Genomic DNA, 24,937 nt, shown 5'->3' with positions numbered 1-24,937 from the left:
TGATCCCACCCCTCAGCCAATGATCCCGCCCCTCAGCCTATGACCCTGCCCCTCAGCCAATGATGCTGTCGCTGTATAGGAAGGTGCTCGCTCCTCCGTGCCGTGCTTGGTACCATATTATAACTGGTCCAATTAATAGTTTTGGTTGTGGTGGTTCGTGTGCAGCCACCTGGCTGCTGGTTGCATCATTTTTTCAGTGGGCGCGTCTGCTGCTGATGCAGTGCCACAATTACCAGCTCGCTGCGACTCATTTTGCTGACCTCAAAGGGATGACAGGCTGAGTCAACTCCACCTGCCGTTAATTCAATGGGATTCGAACTCAGGACATTGGGATCCCAAGCCCACCTCCCTAACCATGAGGCCAACACCTGGCATTTCAAAAGACCTTTTTCTGCCATTTCTGTCGAACTCAGAATTTAGAAGCGTCTGGGCACGTGACTAAAATCCCATTATCGATGTACGTCATTTATAGAGAGCTTCGTAAGCGAATCTCTATGCCAATTGCATGTACCGGTATATGTAAATCCATTCAAAATTTCACTTTCATTTCAAATTTCACAAAAAAAATAATTCTAATTTTTCCCCATTCCCTTGGGAACAAAATTTCATGTTGTTATTTCAAATGTCCCTTCCATGATCCGCCATCTTGTCCCTTCCATGATCCGCCATCTTGCTCACGTGATCTTGCTTTGGTCTGGCGCGACTGATAAATTATTTTCACCTGTTGATTAAAATCAATAAATTACAATACAGTACTGTACAGAACGGATTTTGAATTCGAAACCACTCATTTATGCCAGCTACACCGACTTCTTTTTTCCACCAGCTACACCGACTTTAGTTTTGCGCTGGCTACACTGACTTCAGTTTTCCGCCAGCTGCACTGACTTCATTTAAGCCAGGTACACCGATTTCAGTACGTACCTGCCAGTCGGACCTACGTACCTGGTCCAGTCGACTAGAAGTCTCGACTATATAGCCTACAGTAGGTAAGTCCTGCATTCTATCCCAATCTATCCATTCAATAAAATTAATTTGAATTTTAATTCTAAGCCCAAGATCAAACAACCGAGCCTAGTTAGGCCTAGGCCTACAGATGTTTGCGAGGGCTGCGTACTCGATCGACTGACCATTGTCGACGAAGCTCTCACTCTACGCAATGCGTATTCATATTAGTATTGCTGTACAGTCGCTCTAGTTGGGAAGGTGGACACAACAAATTGAATTGAACTATCATGTCGTCCCTCAATCCTGCACGTTCTGCTGTTCTTTGCAATGAAATAAACAATTTTAATTTTCTTTTCGTGTGCCGTAAACTATTCACAGTTCGAATCAGCCGTGAATTGGCGATTATATGAAATATAGGTTGCAAAGAGTAAGCTCCGTGTTGAAGGTCCATGCGTTACGTTGACCATAGATGTATTTCCTTATCACGTGATATGAACTGCCCAATGAAAGGGTTTTCCTGATGGTGACGATCCAGGAAGTTTAAATCTCTCGATCGAAGAGAGGTTTTAAGAGTTTGTGACTATGGTATCTTTAAGACATAATAAAACCTTAGATTTGTGAGAATATAACGATATCATTCAGTTATTTTCATTATGTTTTTGATTTTAAAATGTTTGAGGAAAAACGTAAAATTATAACAACAACCTCACAACGGAAATGAAAACTCGTCACGTCCGCCGCTGCACTTTCAGGAAAATCGCTTTCGTACCTTAAACATTTTTTACTTTTTTTCCTCCTCGAGTAGAATCTACAAAGGATTACGATTTGCAAGGTAAGAAACGGTTTTTTTGTTTAATTCCACAAACGGTGTTTAATTAATTTTACCTCGGATGTTTAAATAACGCCTTTCATATAATCATGAGTTTGTAGTTTTTTTTCGAGTAAAATGAAAATTGTTTTCAGGTTGACTGAGCGGTGTATGGCAGGAATTTGTATTAGGCGGTGTGTTATACTGTTATTTGAACATGTTGGTTGTGGAGATTCCTCCATTAAAGCAGCTCATGTAAAATTCTGGATACAGATTCCCTCTCCACTAGGCCCAGGGCAATACCAGTAGGCCTACTTATGGGTCAGTCACATGTCTGTCACTGTCTGACTTCAGCTCTCGCTTGTACAGTTGTTCGTCCTTCAAGCAAAGATGGCCCTTCACACATGACATGTGAACACCTCGGTGTGCAAATGTGTTTGTACTTTGGGAGGTCCTGCCCGCAGAGCAACCACACTCTTACTCTTAGTCTTAGACAGCAAGCGGTGGAACCTGTTGTCAAGGGGATATCCAAGAAGACCATACCACCGGTCACCCTAAAATTGGCGGGAATTTGTCCTTTGTTCAGGATCTGGTGATAACACCTTTCATCTCCTCTTCCTGTCAAGGCTGCCCCAAGGTAGTGTTCTGGGCCCAGTCCTAGTCCTGATCTTCATCAACAATCTCTCTGACTCTGGAAAATCCTCTTTATCTCTTTGCTGTTGACTCCACTCTGTCGTGACATCCCTCATCCTTCAGACAGACATGATGCAGGCTCTTCCCTCTCTTCAGACCTTGAAAAACATGACAAGATGGTCAAACAATTGGAATATGTCTTTCAATTCTGACAAATCTCACACTCTCACTATCTCCGTCTGAAAGGACCATCTTGGCCGTCCTATCTACCTTCTTGACGATCCTCTTGAGGCAGTTGAGTCATTCAAACTCCTGGGTCTCACTATCAGCCATGATCTTTCTTGGGCAAACTACATTTCAAATTTGGCCTCCAAAGCCAGCCGCCAAATGGTCATCCTCCATCATGCGAAGTCCTTCCTTGGCACATCTGAACTCCTATCTACCTACAAGGTCTTCATCCGCAGCTTCATGTAATACTGCTCTTCCCTCTGGGCTGGCTCCTCTGCTTCACACCTTGCTCAGCTTGATGCTGTGGAAACCAAGGTCCTCATGATTATTGAAAACTCCTGTGATGAAGCTGAGTCTATGGGCCTATCATTTTTCCATCACAGACAGGACGGTGGTCTTGCACCATCTTCTCTTTCCGTGCTTTGTCTCCTCTCTCCCAAAAGGTTTCTGTAGGTCCATCATCAACCCCCTTCCGGCAAAACGACCTAACTCCAGAATGACTGCTCACCTCCACTCATTCATTCCTCTTTTTTTTCCCGCCTGTGTACCAAACTTCCACACTCTTCAATCTCACTCTTCCCTCCAACGCTTCAAGATGGACGTTAAATGTTTTTCATCAATGTGTGTGCCGTCACTCGGATGGACGTTAAACGGGCCAGCATCTGTTGGTGGACGTTAAACATCCCACGCTGTCCTTCACGAAGAGTACGCGAGCTATCACCAGCACCATGAACAAATTATGAATTCCTGCCATAACTAGTCGAACGTCAAGCCTGGCTAGCCGGTTTGTGAAGTCTCGGCCCAATCTTAACCCATCCAACCCCACAAGAAAGGTGGGATTATGATGACCGTTAAAGAAGAAGTAGTTAAATAAGTTTCACTAACCAATTGAAGGTCATGTTTGCTTGCTTTAGAATTTCCTTCGATTTTAGAAGACTTAGATATGTATATAATCTCCCATTGTGCTTGTAACACACATGGTTCTACTTCACACAACAGGGCCCTCCATGCCTTGTTATCATCTGTGAAGAAGAGGAATGACTTCTGAAACAGCAAAGTACATTGTTGTTGGAGGTGGGATCGCTGGTGTTACTTGTGTGGAACAGGTAAGAGTGACTAAGAGAATGGGTCCTGAAGGTTTGATACCAGATAATCTATTTATGCTTTGTTAACACACCCCACCCTCAACTTGACTCCCACACCTCCACCACCTGTTTCATGCTAGGCTCTCACACCTCCACCACCTGCTTCGTGCAAGGCTCTCACACCTCCACCACCTGCTTCATGCTTGGCTCTCACACCTCCACCACCTGCTTCATGCTCGGCTCTCACACCTCCACCACCTGCTTCATACTTGGCTCTCACACCTCCACCACCTGCTTCATGCTCGGCTCTCACACCTCCACCACCTGCTTCATGCTCGACTCCCACACCTCCACCACCTGCTTCATGCTCGGCTCTCACACCTCCACCACCTGCTTCATGCTCGACTCCCACACCTCCACCACCTGCTTCATGCTCGGCTCTCACACCTCCACCACCTGCTTCATCCTAGGCTCTCACACCTCCACCACCTGCTTCATCCTAGGCTCTCACACCTCCACCACCTGCTTCATGCTAGGCTCTCACACCTCCACCACCTGCTTCATGCTTGGCTCCCACACCACCACCACCTGCTTCATCCTAGGCTCTCACACCTCCACCACCTGCTTCATGCTAGGCTCTCACACCTCCACCACCTGCTTCATGCTCGGCTCTCACACCTCCACCACCTGCTTCATGCTCGACTCCCACACCTCCACCACCTGCTTCATGCTCGGCTCTCACACCTCCACCACCTGCTTCATCCTAGGCTCTCACACCTCCACCACCTGCTTCATGCTAGGCTCTCACACCTCCACCACCTGCTTCATGCTCGGCTCTCACACCTCCACCACCTGCTTCATGCTCGACTCCCACACCTCCACCACCTGCTTCATGCTCGGCTCTCACACCTCCACCACCTGCTTCATCCTAGGCTCTCACACCTCCACCACCTGCTTCATGCTAGGCTCTCACACCTCCACCACCTGCTTCATGCTAGGCTCTCACACCACCACCTGCTTCATGCTCGGCTCTCACACCTCCACCACCTGCTTCATGCTAGGCTCTCACACCACCACCTGCTTCATGCTAGGCTCTCACACCTCCACCACCTGCTTCATGCTTGGCTCCCACACCACCACCTGCTTCATGCTTGGCTCCCACACCACCACCTGCTTCATGCTTGGCTCCCACACCACCACCTGCTTCATGCTTGGCTCCCACACCACCACCACCTGCTTCATGCTAGGCTCTCACACCTCCACCACCTGCTTCATGCTCGGCTCACACCTCCACCACCTGCTTCATGCTCGGCTCACACCTCCACCACCTGCTTCATGCTAGGTTCCCACACCTCCACCACCTGCTTCATGCTCGGTTCCCACACCTCCACCACCACCTCCTACTTGGCTGGCACAATGCCACAACTCTCACCTTACTTGGCTCCCACACCACCACCTGTTTCATGCTAGGCTCTCACACCACCACCTGCTTCATGCTCGGCTCTCACATCTCCACCACCTGCTTCATGCTCGGCTCTCACACCTCCACCACCTGCTTCATGCTCGGCTCTCACACCTCCACCACCTGCTTCATGCTTGGCTCCCACACCACCACCTGCTTCATGCTCGGCTCTCACACTTCCACCACCTGCTTCATGCTAGGCTCTCTCACCTCCACCACCTGCTTCATGCTTGGCTCCCACACCACCACCTGCTTCATGCTAGGCTCTCACACCTGCACCACCTGCTTCATGCTTGGCTTCCACATCACCACCTGCTTCATGCTTGGCTTCCACATCACCACCTGCTTCATGCTAGGCTCTCACACCTCCACCACCTGCTTCATGCTCGGCTCCCACACCAACACCTGCTTCATGCTTGGCTCCCACACCACCACACACCACCTGCTTTATGCTAGGCTCTCACACCTCCACCACCTGCTTCATGCTTGGCTCCCACACCACCACCTGCTTCATGCTAGGCTCTCACACCTCCACCACCTGCTTCATGCTAGGCTCTCACACCTCCACCACCTGCTTCATGCTCGGCTCACACCTCCACCACCTGCTTCATGCTAGGCTCTCACACCACCACCTGCTTCATGCTAGGTTCCCACACCTCCACCACCTGCTTCATGCTCGGTTCCCACACCTCCACCACCACCTCCTACTTGGCTGGCACAATGCCACAACTCTCACCTTACTTGGCTCCCACACCACCACCAACCTCCTTTTTGATTTGCACACACCACCAACCTGGCTCACACACCATTTAAGACTTACATATAATCTTTTCATTGCAGTTGGCTTCTCAGAACACAGGTGATGACGTCCTTCTGCTTACTCCGTACCCGCTCATCAAAGCCGTGACAAACTTTCGGCAGGTAATTGGTCGTACAAGAGGTGTCCGGTCACTCTTTTCTCTTGCCTTTCACTCGTACTTTGTCAATACAATTAAGTCTTAGTGTACTCAAATTTCCCTGTTCTTCTTCTTAACTGAATGAATCATGCCGTAGCCAAACTGTTCCAGTGTAGTCAGAAATGATCAGAATCCCATGGAATATGGCCTTTTGGAAGCTCATCGCATTTCATCACATCGCTGATGGCTTTTATTCTTGCAGTATGCAATTAATATCGTTCCCAAATCAGGTGATGATGCGTGTGGACGTCCATTTTATTGATAGAGAATCTGGGCGTTCACAACGAATGATGATCTAGACAGGTAGTGCCACTCCATCGCAGGATATAACACTGGCACAGAGTATATAACACTAACACACACACACATGCTTTTTGCAATAGATGCAAAAATCGAATATAACTTCTCTTGTGGCCCCGAAACCAAACGAACAACATTGCGACTGATCCGGGTTTCGGGGTTTATCACGAGGGGACTTCTCTTCCCCCTCTTGAGGTCACCGGTTACGGATAACTCTGTGGTCCAGTGGGTTGCTCGGCAGCCACGAACACCGATTGTTACCGTCAAACCTGGCAGGGTTTTCACTACTTCAAAAAGAAAGGCCCAATTAAACAGTTATAATCACAACCCAAAAGTCTTATCCCATTTAGCGCTTAACCCCTCCTACAATCTTACTTGGTTATCTAACACATGTCACATAGGACCAGCAGAATCACACTCCAAGGAAATTATATAGGAAGAAGAGTGAAGGGGGGAGAGTTAAGCTCAGGTCTCAGATTCGGCCTTTGGACTCACCCAAGGTCCTGATAGTTTGGGGAGGGGGGAGAGCATTGTGGTGCGGTGGGTGCAGTGTGAGTTGAGAGGAAAATTGCAAGGTGTGAATCGGTTCCCCGGACCAAAGGGGAAGCAAGTTGTTGTTTGCTCTTTTTCTTCGGATGTTTATCGCTCTTTAGCTCTGTGGTCAGAAGGTTATTTGTGTGTCAAGGGAGACGAGGTGGAGGAAATTAATAAAGAGGATCCCAGTTCTTTGGACGAGCTGAGAAAGTTCTCCAACTTCATAACATGCATCACAAAGTGCACGTTAAGCTGGCGGTCCCGTCTGCTCGCTTTACGTGGTGGACGTTAAAGATCCCACGTTATTTTCCACGAACGGCAGGCAAGTTATTGCCGCCACTCTGAACAAAAGACAAATTCCTGCTGGCTTTAGTCGAAAGTCAGGACTGGCCAGCCAGTTCGTGAAAGACTTGGCAACAAATCACTTTCCTTGGCCAACACAACAATATGGAACTAGAACAGCACTCAGTAGAGAGCACCCCTCCGCCTGGTGAACAGTTTACGTTTTGTATCCACTGATAGGCCGGATCTGGATTGGGACCTGAACCACAATCTAATCGGCTCCTTCTTGTCACCTAACCAACTCGTCCACCAAGTTTATTCATAATTCCTCCATAACATTTTAAAAGATCATGTTGTATATCTCTTTTCACCCAATCTCTCAATGGTGAAGAATCACTTAAAATTTGAATAATTATTGTATCCGAATCCATATTCAGATTTTCACCAAAATCGAATCGAATCGTCTTTGTCAGACACCCAACCGGTCCACCAAGTTTGGTCCCAATGCGTCCACAACTTTGAGATATCCTGCTATGTATCGTTTTTGGCGCTATCTCCCAATGGTGAAGAATCATTAAAAAAGTTATTGTTGCCGGATCCGAATCCGGATCTTCACCAAAATCTAATCATTTCGTCCTTGTCACATACGCTACATCTCTGCCAAATTTCGTCCAAATCCGTCCACAACTTTTTGAGATATCCTGATATGCATCGTTTTGGCCCTATCTCCCAATGGTGAAGAATCACTTTAAAAATTCTAGTAGCCGGATCCGAATCCGGATCTTCACCAAAATCTAATCATTTCGTCCTTGTCACATACGCTACATCTCTGCCAAATTTCGTCCGAATCCGGCCACAACTTTTTGAGATATCTTGTTCACAAACGGACAAACCAACAGACAGGGGTGAAAACATAACCTCCATCCACCTTTGGTGGCGCAGGTAATAAGTGAAGCAAAAAAAAAGAAAAAAAAGAAGCTGTATCAGTGGTTGCTACTCATACTTCTCGAGTTTGTGGCACCACAATACATTTTGTGCATTAGAACAATGTACAAGCTTATTTTGTTCAACTTTTATCGACGCCATTCCTCAATATCAGCAACCCAGATGGGGACAACACAGATTGGAAATAATTCATTTTGTCTTGTATCCATTGTTGGAGCTTTGAATTCTGTAAGAGAGTGCCATTCCTTGCAGGTCTCTCGGACTTTGGAAGAGTTTGTAGTGGAGGAACGTAATGTGGAGACACTGAAGAGGGTCAGCCCTCGAGTGAGGGTGATCCAGGCGGCCGTCACAAAGCTGGACGGTGAAGCTCACGTAAGTTCCCATTCTATTTATCGTATTTATACATTACATAATGCTCCAAAAGGGCGTCATCAAGTTCGAAATTTGGAGGCGAGTGTTCATAATTTTTTTTGTCCTCCATAATCAATTGTTTACCCTGTAAACCTTTAAAACGATTGTTATTTATCAGATTGTATCTTTTGCTTTCAACGATTCTCCTCATTTGTTGGTAATTCCTTTTACTTCCCTGTTGTTTTGTGTTTAAACTTTCTCATAAATGAAGTTGAGATGGAACTTTCCCGTGAATTTTTTTTCCCCTGTTGTCAATCATTTCCAGGCTTACTATGTTGTCCATAATTGTCCATTATTGGCTGCTTGTGCTGTCCGTTTGTTTCCACAAGGAAGTGCATACAGCTGACGGAAGGCGCTTTGGCTATGGGAAGCTTTGCATCTGTTCAGGAGCCACTCCCAAGCTGCTTGCCAAAGGAAACCCCTTTGTTTTGGGCATTCGAGACACGGACAGCGTCCAGGTGCTTCTGATTTTGGGCTTGAACTATAACCATTTCCTCCAATTGGGAATAAAACAATATTGTCACGTGGGTGGTGTTGACCCAAAACTGCAAACGATCTTGGATGGGAAGTGCACGTGCCAGGAATTAATATTCCGCGGAGAGCTGACATTTCTTGACTGCTAAGTTTGGACGGCACGTCACCCGAGCGGTTGTGTACTACCTCCAGTGCTGTGCACATCTGAGACGGGAAAATAGTCAAACAAAGGGATTATCCTGATTGGTTCATTTTCCAACAGGTGTTAGCCGTTAACCCATAGCACAAACTTCCTTTGAGATTGACTGATCCACAACGGCAGCCGAGAGTCATCCGACCTTAAGTTTATTCAGCAAACCAAATGTAGCACGGCAAACACAGGACAGCAACTTCACGTTCCCATTCCTACCATCGAGATAGACACTCCTCAAAGGCTCTTCCTTCTATGAAGGATCAGCGATCAATCTTTACAGGCCAAAGACTAGTCCTAATGTTATAACGCGTTCCCCTTTTACACAAATCAACTTTTAGAATACCTATCTCATCTCTGCAAACATTACACAATTCATATATCGTAACAACAACATTCTGTATGAAGTCCTAGGCGTATCATCCCTCAGCAGCCGCTATTCCAATACACCGCCCAACAGACACACACATAATTTGTGATACCATCTGAACCCCTGGCTCATGATTCAGGGAACCAAGGTTCAAATCCCACAATACCATATAGTGTACATGATTCACAAAAAATCAGCGGCAACCTACTTTTTCTTTTGTCTCGCATAAAAGCAAGGCCAGTGGGAAATGGCAAGGGAGAATCGCATGACTGCAACATGCAGATGTTGAGAGCAGTAAGTGGCTATGCCATCACTATCTGTGTGGTGCAGTCAAGTGATTTTTTCCTCCTCCATGAATCCCCTGGGAGATAGAGAATGTGGACTGTGATTTAGTCCCTCGAGGAACGCCACTCAGTGGTTGCAGGTTTGTTTTAAATCAAATTTGAGTACATCTTCCTGATTTGTAGCATTTTGATGGCCCCTCTCCAATCCTTTACTTTCCCTCCTTGTCCTTTTTTACCTCCACTTTCCATTTTTTACCCCTTTACCTCCTTATCTTTTTTTTTACCTCCACTTTCCCTTTTTTACCTATTTACCTCCTTATCTTTTTTTTTTTACCCAAAAAGCAGGATTAAGCAATTCGTTCAATTTGTCTGTCTATGATCGAGGAGCTACTTGATTTCAGTTGAATTTTATATTTTGAATCCCGTAGAACACGATTCGGAACATAAATTGGAGCACAAACCTGCACTTTAAGAGTACTTTGGCTCTGAATTTGGCAAATTGTATGGAATCTCATCCCGATCGTGCAGACAAGAATAAGGTAATTGTTTTAGTCCGTCTGCGTGTCTGGCAATCAAACAACATTGAAAATCATTCCAAACAGGAAACTTTCTGTTTTTAGGGACGTCATAAGTTTTTAGGGACACACACAACAGGCACGAAGAACTAATGTAACGTGTTAAATAAGGTGGTGTAAAAAAAGTGCATCGACAGCTGTAAACTTCCGGTCGGGGGGGAGGGGGGAAGAAATTAATTCCCGACAGCCTTTAAAACCTTTATTTTATTTCAATTTAATTATACACTTGAACATTGTCGAACACAAATCGCCTTCTTGTCACTTCTAACCATCTTTAGTTTAGCAGTACTTGGGCCATCTCGACCAATCAAATTTGCCGCCTGCGCTCTCAGCATTGGGGATTATCTAGATTCAGCCAATTGCTGCTCGCAGGAAATACTGTATAGTTCGTGCTTTCTCAAGACTGCATAGGGTTTAATAAGTATTCCATGAACTCTGGTTTGTTTTAATATTTTTCTTTGTTTATTTATATTATTGTCCCATATGAATGGTATTATCTTCACTAAAGAATATTTTTTGAAAACTTCAACAAATCGGTAAATATCTTTTTTTTTCTTTTTTTTTGGTTTTCAGGAGTTGCAGAAGCGCCTGGTTGGTTCAAGACGGATTGTGGTTGTTGGAAATGGTGGGATCGCGTTGGAATTGGTGTGAGCTTGGGTGCCAGGTAGTTCCGCCATGGCTGTCATTGGGGGAACTGCTATTATGCTATTCTGCCGAGGTTCACCTTGATTGTTACCCAGCGCACGCGAAGCGAAAAGCGGGATTAAGCAATTGGGTCACTTCTGTCTGTCTGGCCTCATGTCTGTGAACATGAACAGTTTATGATCGAGGAACAACTTGATTTCAGTTGAATGTCATATTTTTAACATGAATCGGAAAGCAAACCTGTCGTTTAGAAGTACTTTGGCTCTAAATTCTTTCCGATCGCGCATGCACAGAGAGGAGTAAGATAATATTTTTTACTCTGTCTGCATGTCTGCCAGTCAAACAAAATTGAAAATCATTGCGAACAGGAAACATACCGTTTTTAGTGATGTCATAAAGGACAAACCGGCACGAATAACGAATGTAACGTGTTAAATAAGGTGGTGTAAAATATGTTGCATCAATGGCGGTAATCTTCTGGAATTTTTTTTTTTTTTACAATCTTTAAAATCTTTATTTTATTTCAATTTGAACTCGATTATTGAACATTGCGGAACACAAATCGCCTTTTTGGTACTTTCAAATCCTTATGTGTAGCAGTACCAAGACAAAATAGTTTGGCGTTTTACATCATCGCGACCAATCAAATTTGTCGCTCGTAGACACCACCCATGTCCTGGTTTCTCAAGACAGCATCTGGTAATGTGTTCTATGAACTCTCTAGTTGCCCTCGCCAGAGGAGAGAGTATTGCATTTGAGTTTGTCTGTCTGTCTGTTTGTCTGTACAGAATAAGTACGCTTTTTTCTGAAAATGTTAATCCGATGGACACAATATTTTCACCATAGGTGCATCTCCTCCTGTAGAATTATTTTTAATCATAATTATGACGTCATAGGTCACGTGGTACGGGCGCCATCTTGGAAAAACCGAAACAATTTCCATCCAATATCTCCGAAAGCCCTGCATACAAAAAATGGAGACATGGCTCATTGTAAAGAACTCTCCATGGGGAATAAAATGTTAATGATGACGTCATTGGTCATGTGGTTCGGCCGCCATATTTGTTTTAACACAAAAGCCTTAAAAAACACCAAAAACATGTCCTGACGAGGGTCTGCAATCTCTGATTGCTCTTTCCTGTTTAACTAAGTGATTCATACCATGTACGCAGCTACGGTAATATGCCTAGTTACGACTTGATGAATCGGACTCGGTGGCCTGATGGTTAGAGTGTCCGCTCTGTGTCTGGGAGGGTTTGGGAGGGGGAGGTCAGTTGTTCAAACCCCGGCCTAGTCATATGAAATACTTTAAAAGTGATATGTGCAGCTTCCTTTACTGATGCTCAGCATTTAAGAGTATAGTGCAATGTGCATGGACAAACAACATTGGAAGGCAATGGCAAACCACCCAGTATAACCTTTGCCAATAAACTACTTTGGCAGCACCGATGCTCTGTAAAGAGTACAGTACATCATATCAAAACACTCTCATGGTTAGCGTTTGGTAGACAGTGAAGATTTGTTGGCCACTTCCAAATGAGGCAATACTTTGCAGGTTTATCGGAAATCAAAGAAAACTTTCTGGAATTAAGGTCAGATTGTGACACATGTTCTAGGTTTTGTAAGTTACCATTCTACTGTTCATGTTGTGTTTAGACATGAGGTACGAGACTGTGAAGTCATCTGGGCCATCAAAGATCCCAGCTTCGGTACAACCTTTTTTGATTCTGCAGCTGCAGAGTTCTTCCTCCCATCTCTTCGCAACTCTTCATCACCAGGAGCATCTGGACCCTCGAGACGTACAAAATACACGACATCTCCCGGTGAGGCCTGAAGTTTCAGTATGGGTGCGAGAGACTGCGAGTCTTCATTTTGTATGTCCTTTGAGAATTACTGTAATTACACACTTGGTTATTTTGTGGATGGTTTTGAAGAATATGCTTGAGTAGCAGCAATGTTAACTTTTGGTGTAGAGCTCACGTAATGACTGTTTTTGTGCACTTCAAAATGAGCCCTGTATCCTTTAATGACCACCTTTAGAGGCCATTTTTCCCTGCAGAGCAGGGATTGGCCTTTTACGGGCACCGTGGTCCCCTTTTTGAAGCAATGTTTTACAGCCGGATGCCCTTCCTGCCACCAACCCTGTTAGTCGGCTCTTGCGACACACAGGGAATTACCAGTGAACTGGTACTCAATTTGCCGACCTCGGAAGGATGACAGACTGAGTCAACTCCCAGGGCATTAATTCAGCGATCGATCAGGATTCGAACCCAGGATCCTCGGATCCCAAGCCGGCACCCCAACCGCTAAGCCAACACCAGGCTTCTGTATCTATAACGACCTTTCTATTTTATGTCCACTTTAATCTTCTGCCTTGGTGATGTGATGACACCTATGTGGGCCACCAAATTATGACCAGATTCTATGCGTACGTTTCATTTGCTGTTGTGTTTATTTTAAACTGCTTGCTTCCATGTTGTATCCTCAGGATCAACTGCGGTGATGGGAAAACTCGCTGGAGGAATGGCAGGAAGTGCCCTGGGCCCAGACTGGCAGGAGAATCTACATATGCAAGGAGCAAACGTGATGTCCCACACATTGGGATCACTTTGGAATTAGTTTTTGTTTTATCAGAATAGAAACACAAAGTTTGTTTTGGACACAACTGCCTCCTCACTGTTAACTTTTCAAATGTGATACATTTGTCACTTGAAGCTGGTTGAAAGTTGGAGCGTTAAAGCAGAGATTTCACGACAGGAATACGTGACTTTCAAAATGATGTATGGATGGTAACGAGGCCTTTGCAGAGCGCATGCGCTCTGTACATGTTTTCAGTGACTCGGTTCTGCTCATCGGGCACATTTAACCTGCTGCTGCTGGTGCTAAATCTATCTGTAATTAAAATAGTCTTTCAAACATAATTTTCAGCATTCAAAATGGTTAACCATTACACTGCCAACAAGTCATTTTGATCCGATATAATTATAGGTGGGCTCAATAGTTCTTGGGCGTTAGATTTTTTCTAGCACATCGACGTTTTTGTTAAATTACAACAGTTATTCCCAAATAAGGCAATTAGGTTATTAGGTTATTGCCTAATAAGGCAATAACCTTTCAAATTTGATTGGTCTCATCATGAAAACTAGATGTGGAAGCAGCATGCAAAACTGGTATAGAAAACTGTGTTTACATCTTTGATTGGGGAAAAAAATTCACTTTTGTCAACTAGTGTAAATGTTCTGTTCCTAAATGCAAATAGGAAATGTGAGAAATATCCGTTCGTATCATTTGCTGTTTTTACAAGTAAGCGGCGTCACTGGATATAACACACAGATGGACACTTCTCCTTTTATCAATAGATGCAAAAATCTAGTATTTATCTTGTGACCCTGGAACCAAACAATATATATATATTTCTAGTGACACTCACAGCGCACACTCACCCCTCTCTCTCCTCTCAAACATGATTAATAGTAAATGTCATTTAAAATTTACCCTGTGCATTGACAATTGGTTGAGAAGAGTGATGGAAATGAATGTAGAAGGAAGTAGAGGACGGGGAAGACCGAGAAAGACTTGGCTAAAGATTGTGGAAGAAGAAATGCGGGCAAAGGGGTTAACAAGGAGAGATGCAGAAAATAGGGCAAAATGGAGAAGATTGTCATGGGGACCGCAAAGCTAACCCCCGCTCTAGCAGGGAAAATGGCCTTAAAATGCCTGTTGTGTGTTTGTATTGACAATGCTCCTGATATGACCTCATCACTGTTATAAAGCAACCAAACCAGATATGGTGTCTCCCTCTGGGAGGACTGCCTGAATGTTGGGAATGATGGCATCATCTTTCCAATTGCAGACGTCCGTTAAATAAATCACCAAGCCTGCCATGTTCAAACGAAGTAATCCTGGAATGTTCAAAGTCCACTCACTGGCAGCGATGGTTGAAGGATTGGGTAGAACACGCCCGTTTACGAACTTGCCCCGGTCTTCATCCTCGGGAGTTTGCAGTTTCCAGATATGGGTTCCTGATACTACCCTCAGCAAAATAGCTGAGGTAGATAATGTTAGATTATCTGCTTTGATGCTCAAGTGAGCTTGTAGCAACGGGTTTTTCTTTACTCAATTTTTTCATCATAATTTTCCTTTTCTAGAGTTTTCTGATCACTCCAGGTAATCATCCGTCACAGTTGGTTGACTTTTTTTGAGGCCTTTGCTAGGCATGCTGACACTAATGTGTCCTGCTTTGATTTGGTGTTCAGGATACACGACGAGTACATATCGAGTTTGAGTGTGAGGTGGAGCAGATTTGTGAGCAGAAACCGGCTGGGATCGCGATGCGAGAGCGGGACGTTGGAGTGCAAAAACAACAGGCCGTGGGTATGAAAACTGCAAATGCTCTCGTGTGTCTTACATCGATCAGTAGGTTTTCTCGCTTTACATCCCGTTTAACCTACTGTGTGCATTTACACCCTGTTCATGGAGAGCAAACATAGTCAAAGAGTACTCGAAATTTCTTCACTTGCATCTCAGTAAAGGTGAGAAGTCTGACCATGGAGATTATTTCACTGTGTCATTATGACATTGTATGTGTATGTTATGCAGAAGTAGAAAGTAGAAAGAAAGGCAATCAAGAGTAAAAAAAGTGGGAGGGCCGACGGGAGTTGTTGGAGATATGTTGAAGGCAGCAGGAAGTTGGGGTGTGAAGAGAATGACAGAGATCTGTAATCTGGTGGTGAAAGAAGGCCGCATTCCAGTGGATTGGGAACTGAGTACCCTTGTCCCTCTATACAAGGGGAAAGGTGACCCTCTGGAGTGTGGCTCGTACCGAGCGATAAAGTTATTGGAGCATGGAATGAAGGCATTGGAAAGGGTGTTGGAGTGGAGGATAAGGAAGAAGGTGAAGATCGACGAAATGCAGTTTGGATTTATGCCAGGAAGAGGAACGACAGACGCGCTCTTTATTGTGAGGCAGTTGCAGGAGAAGTACATGGAGAAGAGGAAGAAGTTGTTTCTTGGGTTTGTTGATCTGGAGAAAGCATTCGATAGGGTTCCACGCAAAGTATTGACATGGGCATTGAGGAAGTTAGAAGTGGAGGAATGGTTGATCAGAGTTGTGATGGCAATGTACAAAAGAGCGCGCACAGCTGTAAGGACGAAGGACGGGAACAGTGGTGAGTTTGAGGTGAAGGTGGGAGTGCATCAGGGGTCGGTACTAAGTCCACTACTATTTGTAGCTGTGATGGAGGTGCTGGCTCAGACCATAAAGGAGGGTTTACCGTGGGAGTTGTTGTATGCAGATGATCTGTTTTCGTTGATTGCGGAAAGTATGGATGGACTGAAGGAAAAGATGAACAAGTGGAAGGAAAGTATGGAGACAAAAGGTCTGAAGGTGAATATAGAAAGATGAAGGTGATGGCAAGTGGTAAAGCATGTGGTCAGGTGGAAAGAACTGGGAAGTGGCCATGTGCTGTGTGCAGGAAGGGCATCGGAGTGAACTCCATTCAATGTACAATGTGTGCTGAGTGGGTTCATCAAAAATGTAGTGGTTTGAGAGGGTCATTAACCAGTGTGGCAGCTACATTCAAATGTAAGGTGTGCACAGAGGGAGCTGCAGATGGAGGAAATGTTGAGTTGGATCTTGGAGACGGCGTGAAGCTGGAAGGTGTGAAAACATTTTGCTATCTCGAAGACATGCTGAATGGAGAAGGTGGATCAGACTCGGCAACAGTTGCTAGAGTGAGATGTGCATGGAAGAAGTTTCGGGAACTGAGTGGCGTGCTGATGAGGAGGGGAGTGTCGTTGAAGCTGAAGGGAAAGGTGTATGCTGCATGTGTGAGAAGTGTTATGATTTATGGGAGCGAGACATGGGTCATGAATGTAGAGCAGCAACGAAGGCTGGAAAGGGTGGAAATGCGAATGGTTCGGTGGATGTGCGGAGTGTCGCTGAGAGAGAGGAAGACAAATGATGAATTGCGAAAGATGATGGGAATAGAGCCTGTGATTGATGCTGTGAAGAGGAACAGGTTGAGATGGTTTGGTCATGTGTTGAGGAAGGATGAAAGTGACTGGTTGAGAAGAGTGATGGAAATGAATGTAGAAGGAAGTAGAGGACGGGGAAGACCGAGAAAGACTTGGCTAAAGACGGTGGAAGAAGACATGCGGGCAAGGGGGTTAACAAGGAGAGATGCAGAAAATAGGGCAAGATGGAGAAGATTGTCATGGGGACCGCAAGGGTAACCCCCGCTCCAGCAGGGAAAATGGCCTTAAAATGCATGTTGTTGTTTGTTGTTGTTATGCAGAAGATTCCTGGTCCGTGTACGTTAAGCTGAGTAATGGTGCCGTGTATGGCTGCGACTTCATCGTGAGCGCTACTGGCGTGCGACCCTGCACACAACCCTTTTTGGAGGGAAATGAGGTATTGTACGCTGTAGCAGGCACGTGGGTCGTCGGTGAACATGGAAAATAAATAAATAAATTAAATTCATCGTTTTGGAAAGGATTATATATACCACAATTGTGTACTACCATTTCTATAGATACTAGCCGTGCCTACCCGTTGCTTCACTGACGGATATCAAAAGACAGCATATTGTATATCTATCTGTGAGTCTCAATGAGAATGTAAAATGAAGTGAATTTTTTTTATTTAAATTTTTGTTCTAAGTAAATTGATTAATATTAGCATTGCAAGCAAGTACCATTTTATTATTCTATGACAGCAGGAACACTTTAGAATAAAGTGTGATGAACAGCCACAGATGGAGCTTGTAATCAGAAGGTAAACATGAAAAGATATTCTGGGGAGGATGTTGTATGTGGACGATCTGGTTGTTGTGGTGGAGAGTGGGCGGGAGATGCAGGAATTACTGAGGGAGTGGAAGGATGCATTTGGGAAGCATGGACTGAAGATGAGCATGAAGAAGATGGAGGTGATGTGGGTCGGTCAGTGGAGAAAGGAAATGAATATAAGGTTGGGGGGAAGGAGATCAGACAACGAAATAGGTTTGAGTATCTGGGGGTACAGTGACCAGGGATGGCAAGTCAGAGGCAGAGGTGCGGAGGAGGATTCAGGTGGGTGCGAATGTGTGGAGTAGGGTGGAGGGTGTAATGGCAGACAGAAAGATTTCAAGGAGATTTAAAGGGAAAGTTCTGATGCCGTATGTAACGCCGGCCTTCCTTTACGGTCTGTCGACAGTGGCACTGACAGAGAGACGACAACAGATGCTGCAGGTTTGCAATAGCATCTGGGTCAGGAGGATTGTGCGAGTGAAGAGGGTGGATAGAAGGAGAATGGATGAACTGAGGGAGGAGATTGGGTTGCAGACGAGTTTGACGGGGAGATTGGTGAAATGCAGGCTCATATGGGCTGGACATTTGGTGCAGATAGGGGAAGAAAGAATGGAAAAGAGAGCAGATAGGTTGAGGGAACAAGGTAGGAGGTAAAGAGGTAGACCACGGTTGAGATGGGAGGATTGTGTGAAGAGGGATATCAGGAAGATGGGGGTGGTTGGAGGGTGGAGAGAGTTGACCGAGGACAGATGGAAATGAAGGAGTATCGTGGTCAAGGTAGGACAGACGCTTAGTACCATTGGATCTTATAAAGGGAAGAAGAGTAGGTGTAGAACAAGAAGGACAGACACATACAAACAGGGACGCACGGTTCTCTTTTTCGCAATATAATATGATAAATTTGATATGTTAGGTGAACATTCACGATGCGGCACAGTCAAACAAGAACAGAATACCAAGTTTCATCACCTCATTCGCAAAAAAGATAAATCTCTGATTGAGGTCATTGTGCCTTCTCAGGATGGACAACACAGTTTCATCCTGTGAATGTTTCTATTGGAAATGTGTTTGTTCTTTAAAATAGGGCATTCAAGACAATATAACCAAACTGAGTGTTCCCAAAGGACTATTGTAGAGTTTCGACATTTACGTACACAGAAAGAAGCCATTTGGTGATTGCAATGACCTTGGAAAGTCACAGGTGTCTCGACTTGTCCTGCAGCTAATTATGGCAGAGGATGGTGGCCTACTTGTGGATGATCACATGAAGACAAGCGTACCGGATGTTTATGCAGCAGGGGATGTGTGCAGTGTTTCCTGGACACGTGATGTACACTGGTTCCAGGTAAGGCCAAAGAAAAACACTTTCGTCCGGTTCTTGCTTGTGTAGCATGGACAGAGTGATTCTGCTGTCCATGTGGCAAGTACTTGGAGTTTCTGTTCCAAGATTGAAGCATGGTTCTAAAACCTGGTTCGGCTTTTTGTGTGGTTCACTCTTCCACGTGTATTTCGTATTCCCCACCGTGCTCCACGGTGTAGATGCGGCTGTGGACACAGGCACGCCAAATGGGAGCATATGCCGCGAGGTGCATTTTGGCAGATTCCGTCGGAGAGCCCGTGGACTTGGACTTTTGCTTCGAGCTTTTTGCTCACATTACACGGTTCTTTGGCTACAAGGTGGGCTCTTGATACAACCAATGTTACCTGACAATGATGGGTCAAATTAAGGGAGGGGGAGGACAAAAGGATGGAGATGAGAATTGACGTCAGAGGGTACAACTGAGGTACTGTAACCTTCATGCTTGACTTTGTTGTGTATTTTTACCTCCGGCACCGAAGGTCGATGAAGGTTACGTTTTCACCCCTGTGTATCTGTCTGTCTGTCTTTGAGCAGGATATCTCAAAAACGTATGGACAGATTCAGCCGGAATTTGGTGGAAGGGTTCGGTGTGTGACGAGGATGAAATGATTAGATTTTGGTGAAGATCCAGATCCAGATGCAAGAACTTGTGAAAATTTTGAAAAGTAATTCTTCACCATTGAGAGATGGGGCCAAAAATGATATAGCAAGATATCTCAAAAAGTTGTGGATGGATTATGACGAAACTAGGTGGATGAGTTGGGCAGGTGACAAGAAGAAGGCAATTCGATTTTTGTGAATCTACAGATGCAGATCCGGCCTATCAGTGGGATACAAAATGTAAACTGTTCAGCCTGACGGAGGTTTGCGCTCTCCCGAGTGCCGTTCTAGTTTTGAGTCTGCCTAATCATCCAACATACACTATCGGTCAAAAATTTTAGAACACCTCAATTTTTCCAGTTTTTGTTGAAATTTGCGCAGTTTAATGTCCAGTGAATAACCTGAAATGGTGCGAAGGCAAGCAGTAAACTGCTCGAGGTTAACAAAAAAGTTTAGGTCAGCAAAAACGGGAAATTATTGTAAATTGCACAGTTATATTGTTAAAAAAAGGCCTTCTTCAGGGAACAAGTAATGGGTTAACAACATACAGCTGTTCTGCAGCAATGTAAGTAAATTAAGCCTTGAAAGTTGATGCAAACAATTCCTACAGGTGTCCCAACCTCTGCTGATTACTTGATTACAAACCCCCTGTCTATATAAAAGCAGTATTGGAACAGACTGTTATTACACCCTCTGAAGCATTATTTGGACAATATTGCTCTGCAGGAAGTAGTACATTGGAAATTGGAGGAAACTCTGACAGGAAGACGTCTGGCAGACCCAAAGCCACAACAGAATCAGAAGACAAGTTTCTGAGAGTCAACAGCTTGCATGATAGGCGGCTCACAGGACAACAGCTTCAAGCACAGCTTAACACTGGTCGGGGGAAGCAAGTCTCAGTTTCAACTGTGAAGAGAAGACTTCGAGCTGCAGGTTTGACAGGTCGAGTGGCAGTAAGAAAGCCATTGCTGAGATGGCAAAATAAGAAAAAGAGGCTTGCCTGGGCCATGAAGCACCGCCAGTGGACTACTGAAGACTGGAAGAAGGTCTTATGGATCGATTAATCTAAATTTGAAATCTTTGGTTTGGTCTTTGGTCGAGTAGGCGAAAGGATGGTTCCTCAGTTTGTGACACCAACTGTCAAACATGGAGGAGGAAGCGTGATGGTCTGGGGCTCTTTTTCTGGATCCAGAGTCGGCGACTTGCACAGAGTGACTGGCACCCTGAACCAAAAGGGCTACCACAGCATTTTGCAGCGCCATGCAATCCCCCTCTGGTATACGCCAAGTTGGTCAGGGGTTCATCCCACAGCAAGATAATGACCCGAAACACACCTCCAGGCTATGTGAAATCTACCTTCGAGGAAAAGAACAAGACAGGAGGCTTCAAATCATGGAATGGCCAGCACAGTCTCCAGACTTAAACCCCATCGAGCTGGTTTGGGATGAACTGGACAGAAGGGTGAAAGCAAAGCAACCTACAAGTGCAACACATTTGTGGGAACTTCTGCAACAGTGTTGGGAAGAACTTCCCGAACAATATTTGATTTCCATTGTAGAAAGAATGCCACGAGTTGGTGTTGGGCTAGCGGCTAGGGTGCCAGCTTAGGATCCTAGGATCCTGGGTTCGAATCCCGGTCGATCGCTGAATTAACGCCAGGGGGGTTGACTCAGCCTGTCATCCTTCCGAGGTCGGCTAATTGAGTATCAGTTCACTGGTAATTCCCTGTTTGTCGTTAAAGGCGGCAAAAAGGGTTGGCGTCAGGAAGGGCATCCGGCCGTAAAACATTGCTTCAAAAAGGGGACCGAAAAACAACAACCACGGTTCCCGAAAAAGGCCAACCCCCACTTTGCGGGGAAAAATGGCCTCCAAAGGTGGTTTTTATAAAGAATGCCACGAGTGTGTTCGGCGGTTATATCTGCAAAAGGTGGCTCCTTTGCTGAGTCAAAAATTTAAATTACATTTTGTTAAACAAAATGATTCTATGATTTCTTTTTTTTATCTCCAATTGTTTATTTGTTCTATGCTTAATTTCAGAGTACATTGAGACATTAAACTGCGTAAATTTCAATAAAAACTGGAAAAATTGAGCTGTTGTAAAACTTTTGACCGGTGGTGTACTTGGTTTGCTTGGGACCGGTTTTGCTTGTTTTAACTCATTGTATTGAGAATGTATACTTATTTGTGGATTGTTTTGTGGATCTTTTACTTGGTGAGTTGCCGGATTGCCTGTTAAGATCTCTGAATTGTAATTTGGCACAAACACTGAAAAATGTTCCATTTAGTGGAGGTCTGCTTCACGTCTTTATTTTTTCTTATCACCAGGTGGTGCTACTCGGACGATACAATGGGCAAGGCCTCGGCAGTGACTGCGAGCTCCTGTTGCGTTGCACACCTGGAGTCGAATACGTAAAGCTGGTGATGCAGTGCGGGCGTGTGGTCGGTGCCCTGTTCGTGGGTGATACGGACCTTGAGGAGACGTTTGAAAACCTCATACTCAACCAGATGGATCTGTCTGCTTATGGGGAGGGTCTGCTTAACCCGTGTGTAGATATTGAGGATTATTTTGACTAACGGGTTTGCAAAGAAGAAGGATTGACTTGCAAGGGGATGCACATCATGTTTACTAGGTACATGGTGATGTAAAAGGTGTGTTGGTGACTATTCAAACGTCCGTACTTGTTATTTTGACAAATGGAACCACCTTCACGAGTCACTTGTGTTGGTGATGATCCATTTTAATTGTCAATAATTTGAATGTAAATAAATTTCTAAATGAGCATTGCTCAGCTTATGTTCATATGTCTCTCTCCGATGTACCATACTCTCCACAAAGCATTGGTGCTGCCTGAGCAGCCTCCCCAGGAAGGGTTATACTGGGTGGTTTGCCATTGCTTTCCCAGCAGTAGTTATGGCAGGAATTTGGAATTTGTTCCGGGTGCTGGAGATAGCTCGCCGACTCTTCATGAAGGGGAACGTGGGGTCTTTAACATCCACCAACTAGTGCCGGCAGACGGGACGCCCGTTGAACGTCCATCCGAGGGATGGCACAAACATTGATGAATCACTCTGCCTGCGAAACACCAGGATGACAGTTTATAGCTGCTTCGGGATTCAAACCCATGCCAGACGCCCTAGAGGCGAGTGTGTGGACTTCTGCGCCATCCTCTTCGCTGTATGTGTTCATCAAAACATTCATTTGATGTCATCACATAGTTAAGAAGTCTTTTCTGTTGAATAAGGTGAAATGAGTGTTATATTGTGGTTTTAACATGGGCAGACCCTCATATGTTGCTGCTGATCCGCAAACTCAGCATCACAGTGAGATCCCCAAATCCTCAGTGAGCAATAACTGAAACTAATTTGCATGTGTTTGAAATCTTCATCACCCTTTTGAGTCTGACATAACTCAAACGTGGGTCGACATTAATGCAAAAGTTGGAATGATTAAATTGTCTGAGTGTTTAGTTTGTTTCATTTTGTTTGTCTATTAATACAGTTGAGTAAAGTTAATATATTTTGTTGCTTTGAGCAATAAAATATTTGGAACGGTTGTGCGGGTTAACAAGAACTGTTCATTTCATCAAATACCGATGCATGTAAGCTTGTACTAATCAAAACAACACTTATGTTACACTACAAAGACGTGGATGTTACACTACAAAGACATAGATGTTACACTACAACACGTATGTTACTCTTGCATGGACAATACTATCTGCTTAATCAATTTATACATGCGCTTCAAGCATGTTTTCATTGAAAGCGTATGATTGAGTACCAACAGTTGTTGAGTGGGCTCTCAGAAGGCATCTCATGTCTGAAGAAATGGTAAATATAGTCATGGGTATGTATAAAAGAAAGGAACTAGAGAGTTATTGGAACACCTTATCCTAATCTTGAACACCTTAGTGTTCACTATCTGCTTAATCAATTAAGATTTGAGCATCACAGATGACTGTTTCCTTCAAAACTTTGTTTTGAACTCTTTGCTCAAAACAAAGTCTTGAACACCTTAGTCTTGAGGAAAAAGGATATAGGCGTGGTCTGCGAGCAGCAAATTTGATTGGTCATGATGACGTAAAATGTCGTAATATTTTGTCCAATTTCTCCTCAACGAAAGGGGTTTGAAAGTGCCAAAAAGGTGATTTGTGTTCAGCAGTGTTCAAGTATGTATATTATTCAATTGAAATAAAATAAAGATTTTATAGTTCATTGAAAAAAATTCATTCCGGAACTTTACCGCCATTGATGCAGCGTCTTATGCACCACCTTATTTAACACGTTGCATTAGTTATTTGCGTCCTTTATAACGACCTTAAAACAGTAAGCTTCCTGTTTGGAATTATTTTCAATGTTGTTTGACTGACAGACATACAGACAGAGTAATTATCTTGCTCCACGCTGTGCATGTGCATTCGGCACAAACTCAGAGGTAAAGTTCTACTAAACTACAGGTTCGTTTTCCAATTCATGTTCAAAAAATAACATTAAATTTCAATAAAGCTTTGACTCGATCATAGGCAGATAGACAGACAAAGTGAACAAATTGTTTAACCCCACTTTTGTCTTCATACGTGTGCGGCAACTATGGTAAAGACCAATTTGGGATTCACTGCAATGTTTGAATTGTAGGTAGGATTAGGCCAGTGCTCAGGTTTAGGTACGGTACTCTACTGTTTGTAAGCCTGGTGTTGGCTTAGTGGTTAGGGCGCAGGCTTGGGATCCTAGGATCCTGAGTTCGAATCCCAGTCGATCGCTGAATTAACGCTAGGGGGGGGGGGGGGGGGGTTGACTGAGCCTGTCATCCTTCCGAGGTCGGCAAATTGAGTACCAGCTTGCTGGGATGAATGATCCCAGTGTGTACCCCGATTTAGAATAGGTACACCGTTTCCCTGCGCATCGAAGAGGCGACTACGGGTTTGCGTCAGGAAGGGCATCCGGCCATAAAAACATTGCCTCAAACAGGGAACCATGATTGTCATGGGGCCCGCAAGGCTAACCCCCGCTCTAGCTTAAAACGATCATTCATTCATTCATATACTCTACTGTTTGTAATAG

The 24,937-nt window shown here is 44.6% G+C and overlaps 1 protein-coding gene across 3 annotated transcripts; it reads left to right on the top strand.

Moving 5' to 3' along the window:
* The first annotated feature begins 828 nt into the window (after nt 1-828).
* Nucleotides 829-24,086, top strand: PYROXD1 (pyridine nucleotide-disulphide oxidoreductase domain 1). 3 transcript variants are annotated; one of them, XM_068109788.2, is made up of 13 exons: nt 829-989; nt 3,617-3,723; nt 6,005-6,085; nt 8,434-8,553; nt 8,922-9,050; nt 11,059-11,132; nt 12,787-12,953; nt 13,619-13,713; nt 15,387-15,504; nt 17,427-17,542; nt 19,139-19,261; nt 19,456-19,593; nt 22,202-24,086. In XM_068109788.2, exons 2-13 carry the CDS (start codon nt 3,655-3,657, stop codon nt 22,448-22,450), a joined length of 1,479 nt encoding a protein of 492 aa, XP_067965889.1. In that variant the 5' UTR covers nt 829-989; nt 3,617-3,654; the 3' UTR covers nt 22,451-24,086. The 3 variants fall into 3 exon arrangements, with proteins under 3 accessions (XP_067965889.1, XP_067965888.1, XP_078630897.1); XM_068109787.2 differs by lacking the exon at nt 829-989 and adding an exon at nt 1,575-1,780; XM_078774771.1 differs by lacking the exon at nt 829-989 and having other exon boundaries at nt 1,809-3,723.
* The last annotated feature ends 851 nt before the right edge of the window (nt 24,087-24,937 follow it).

This window comes from Myxine glutinosa, chromosome 3, assembly GCF_964187855.1.
Source record: "Myxine glutinosa chromosome 3, kmMyxGlut1.1, whole genome shotgun sequence".
Lineage (NCBI taxonomy): Eukaryota > Metazoa > Chordata > Myxini > Myxiniformes > Myxinidae > Myxine > Myxine glutinosa.
The sequence above is the reverse complement of the archived record's forward strand: the minus strand, read 5'-3'. Positions and strand labels throughout refer to the sequence as shown.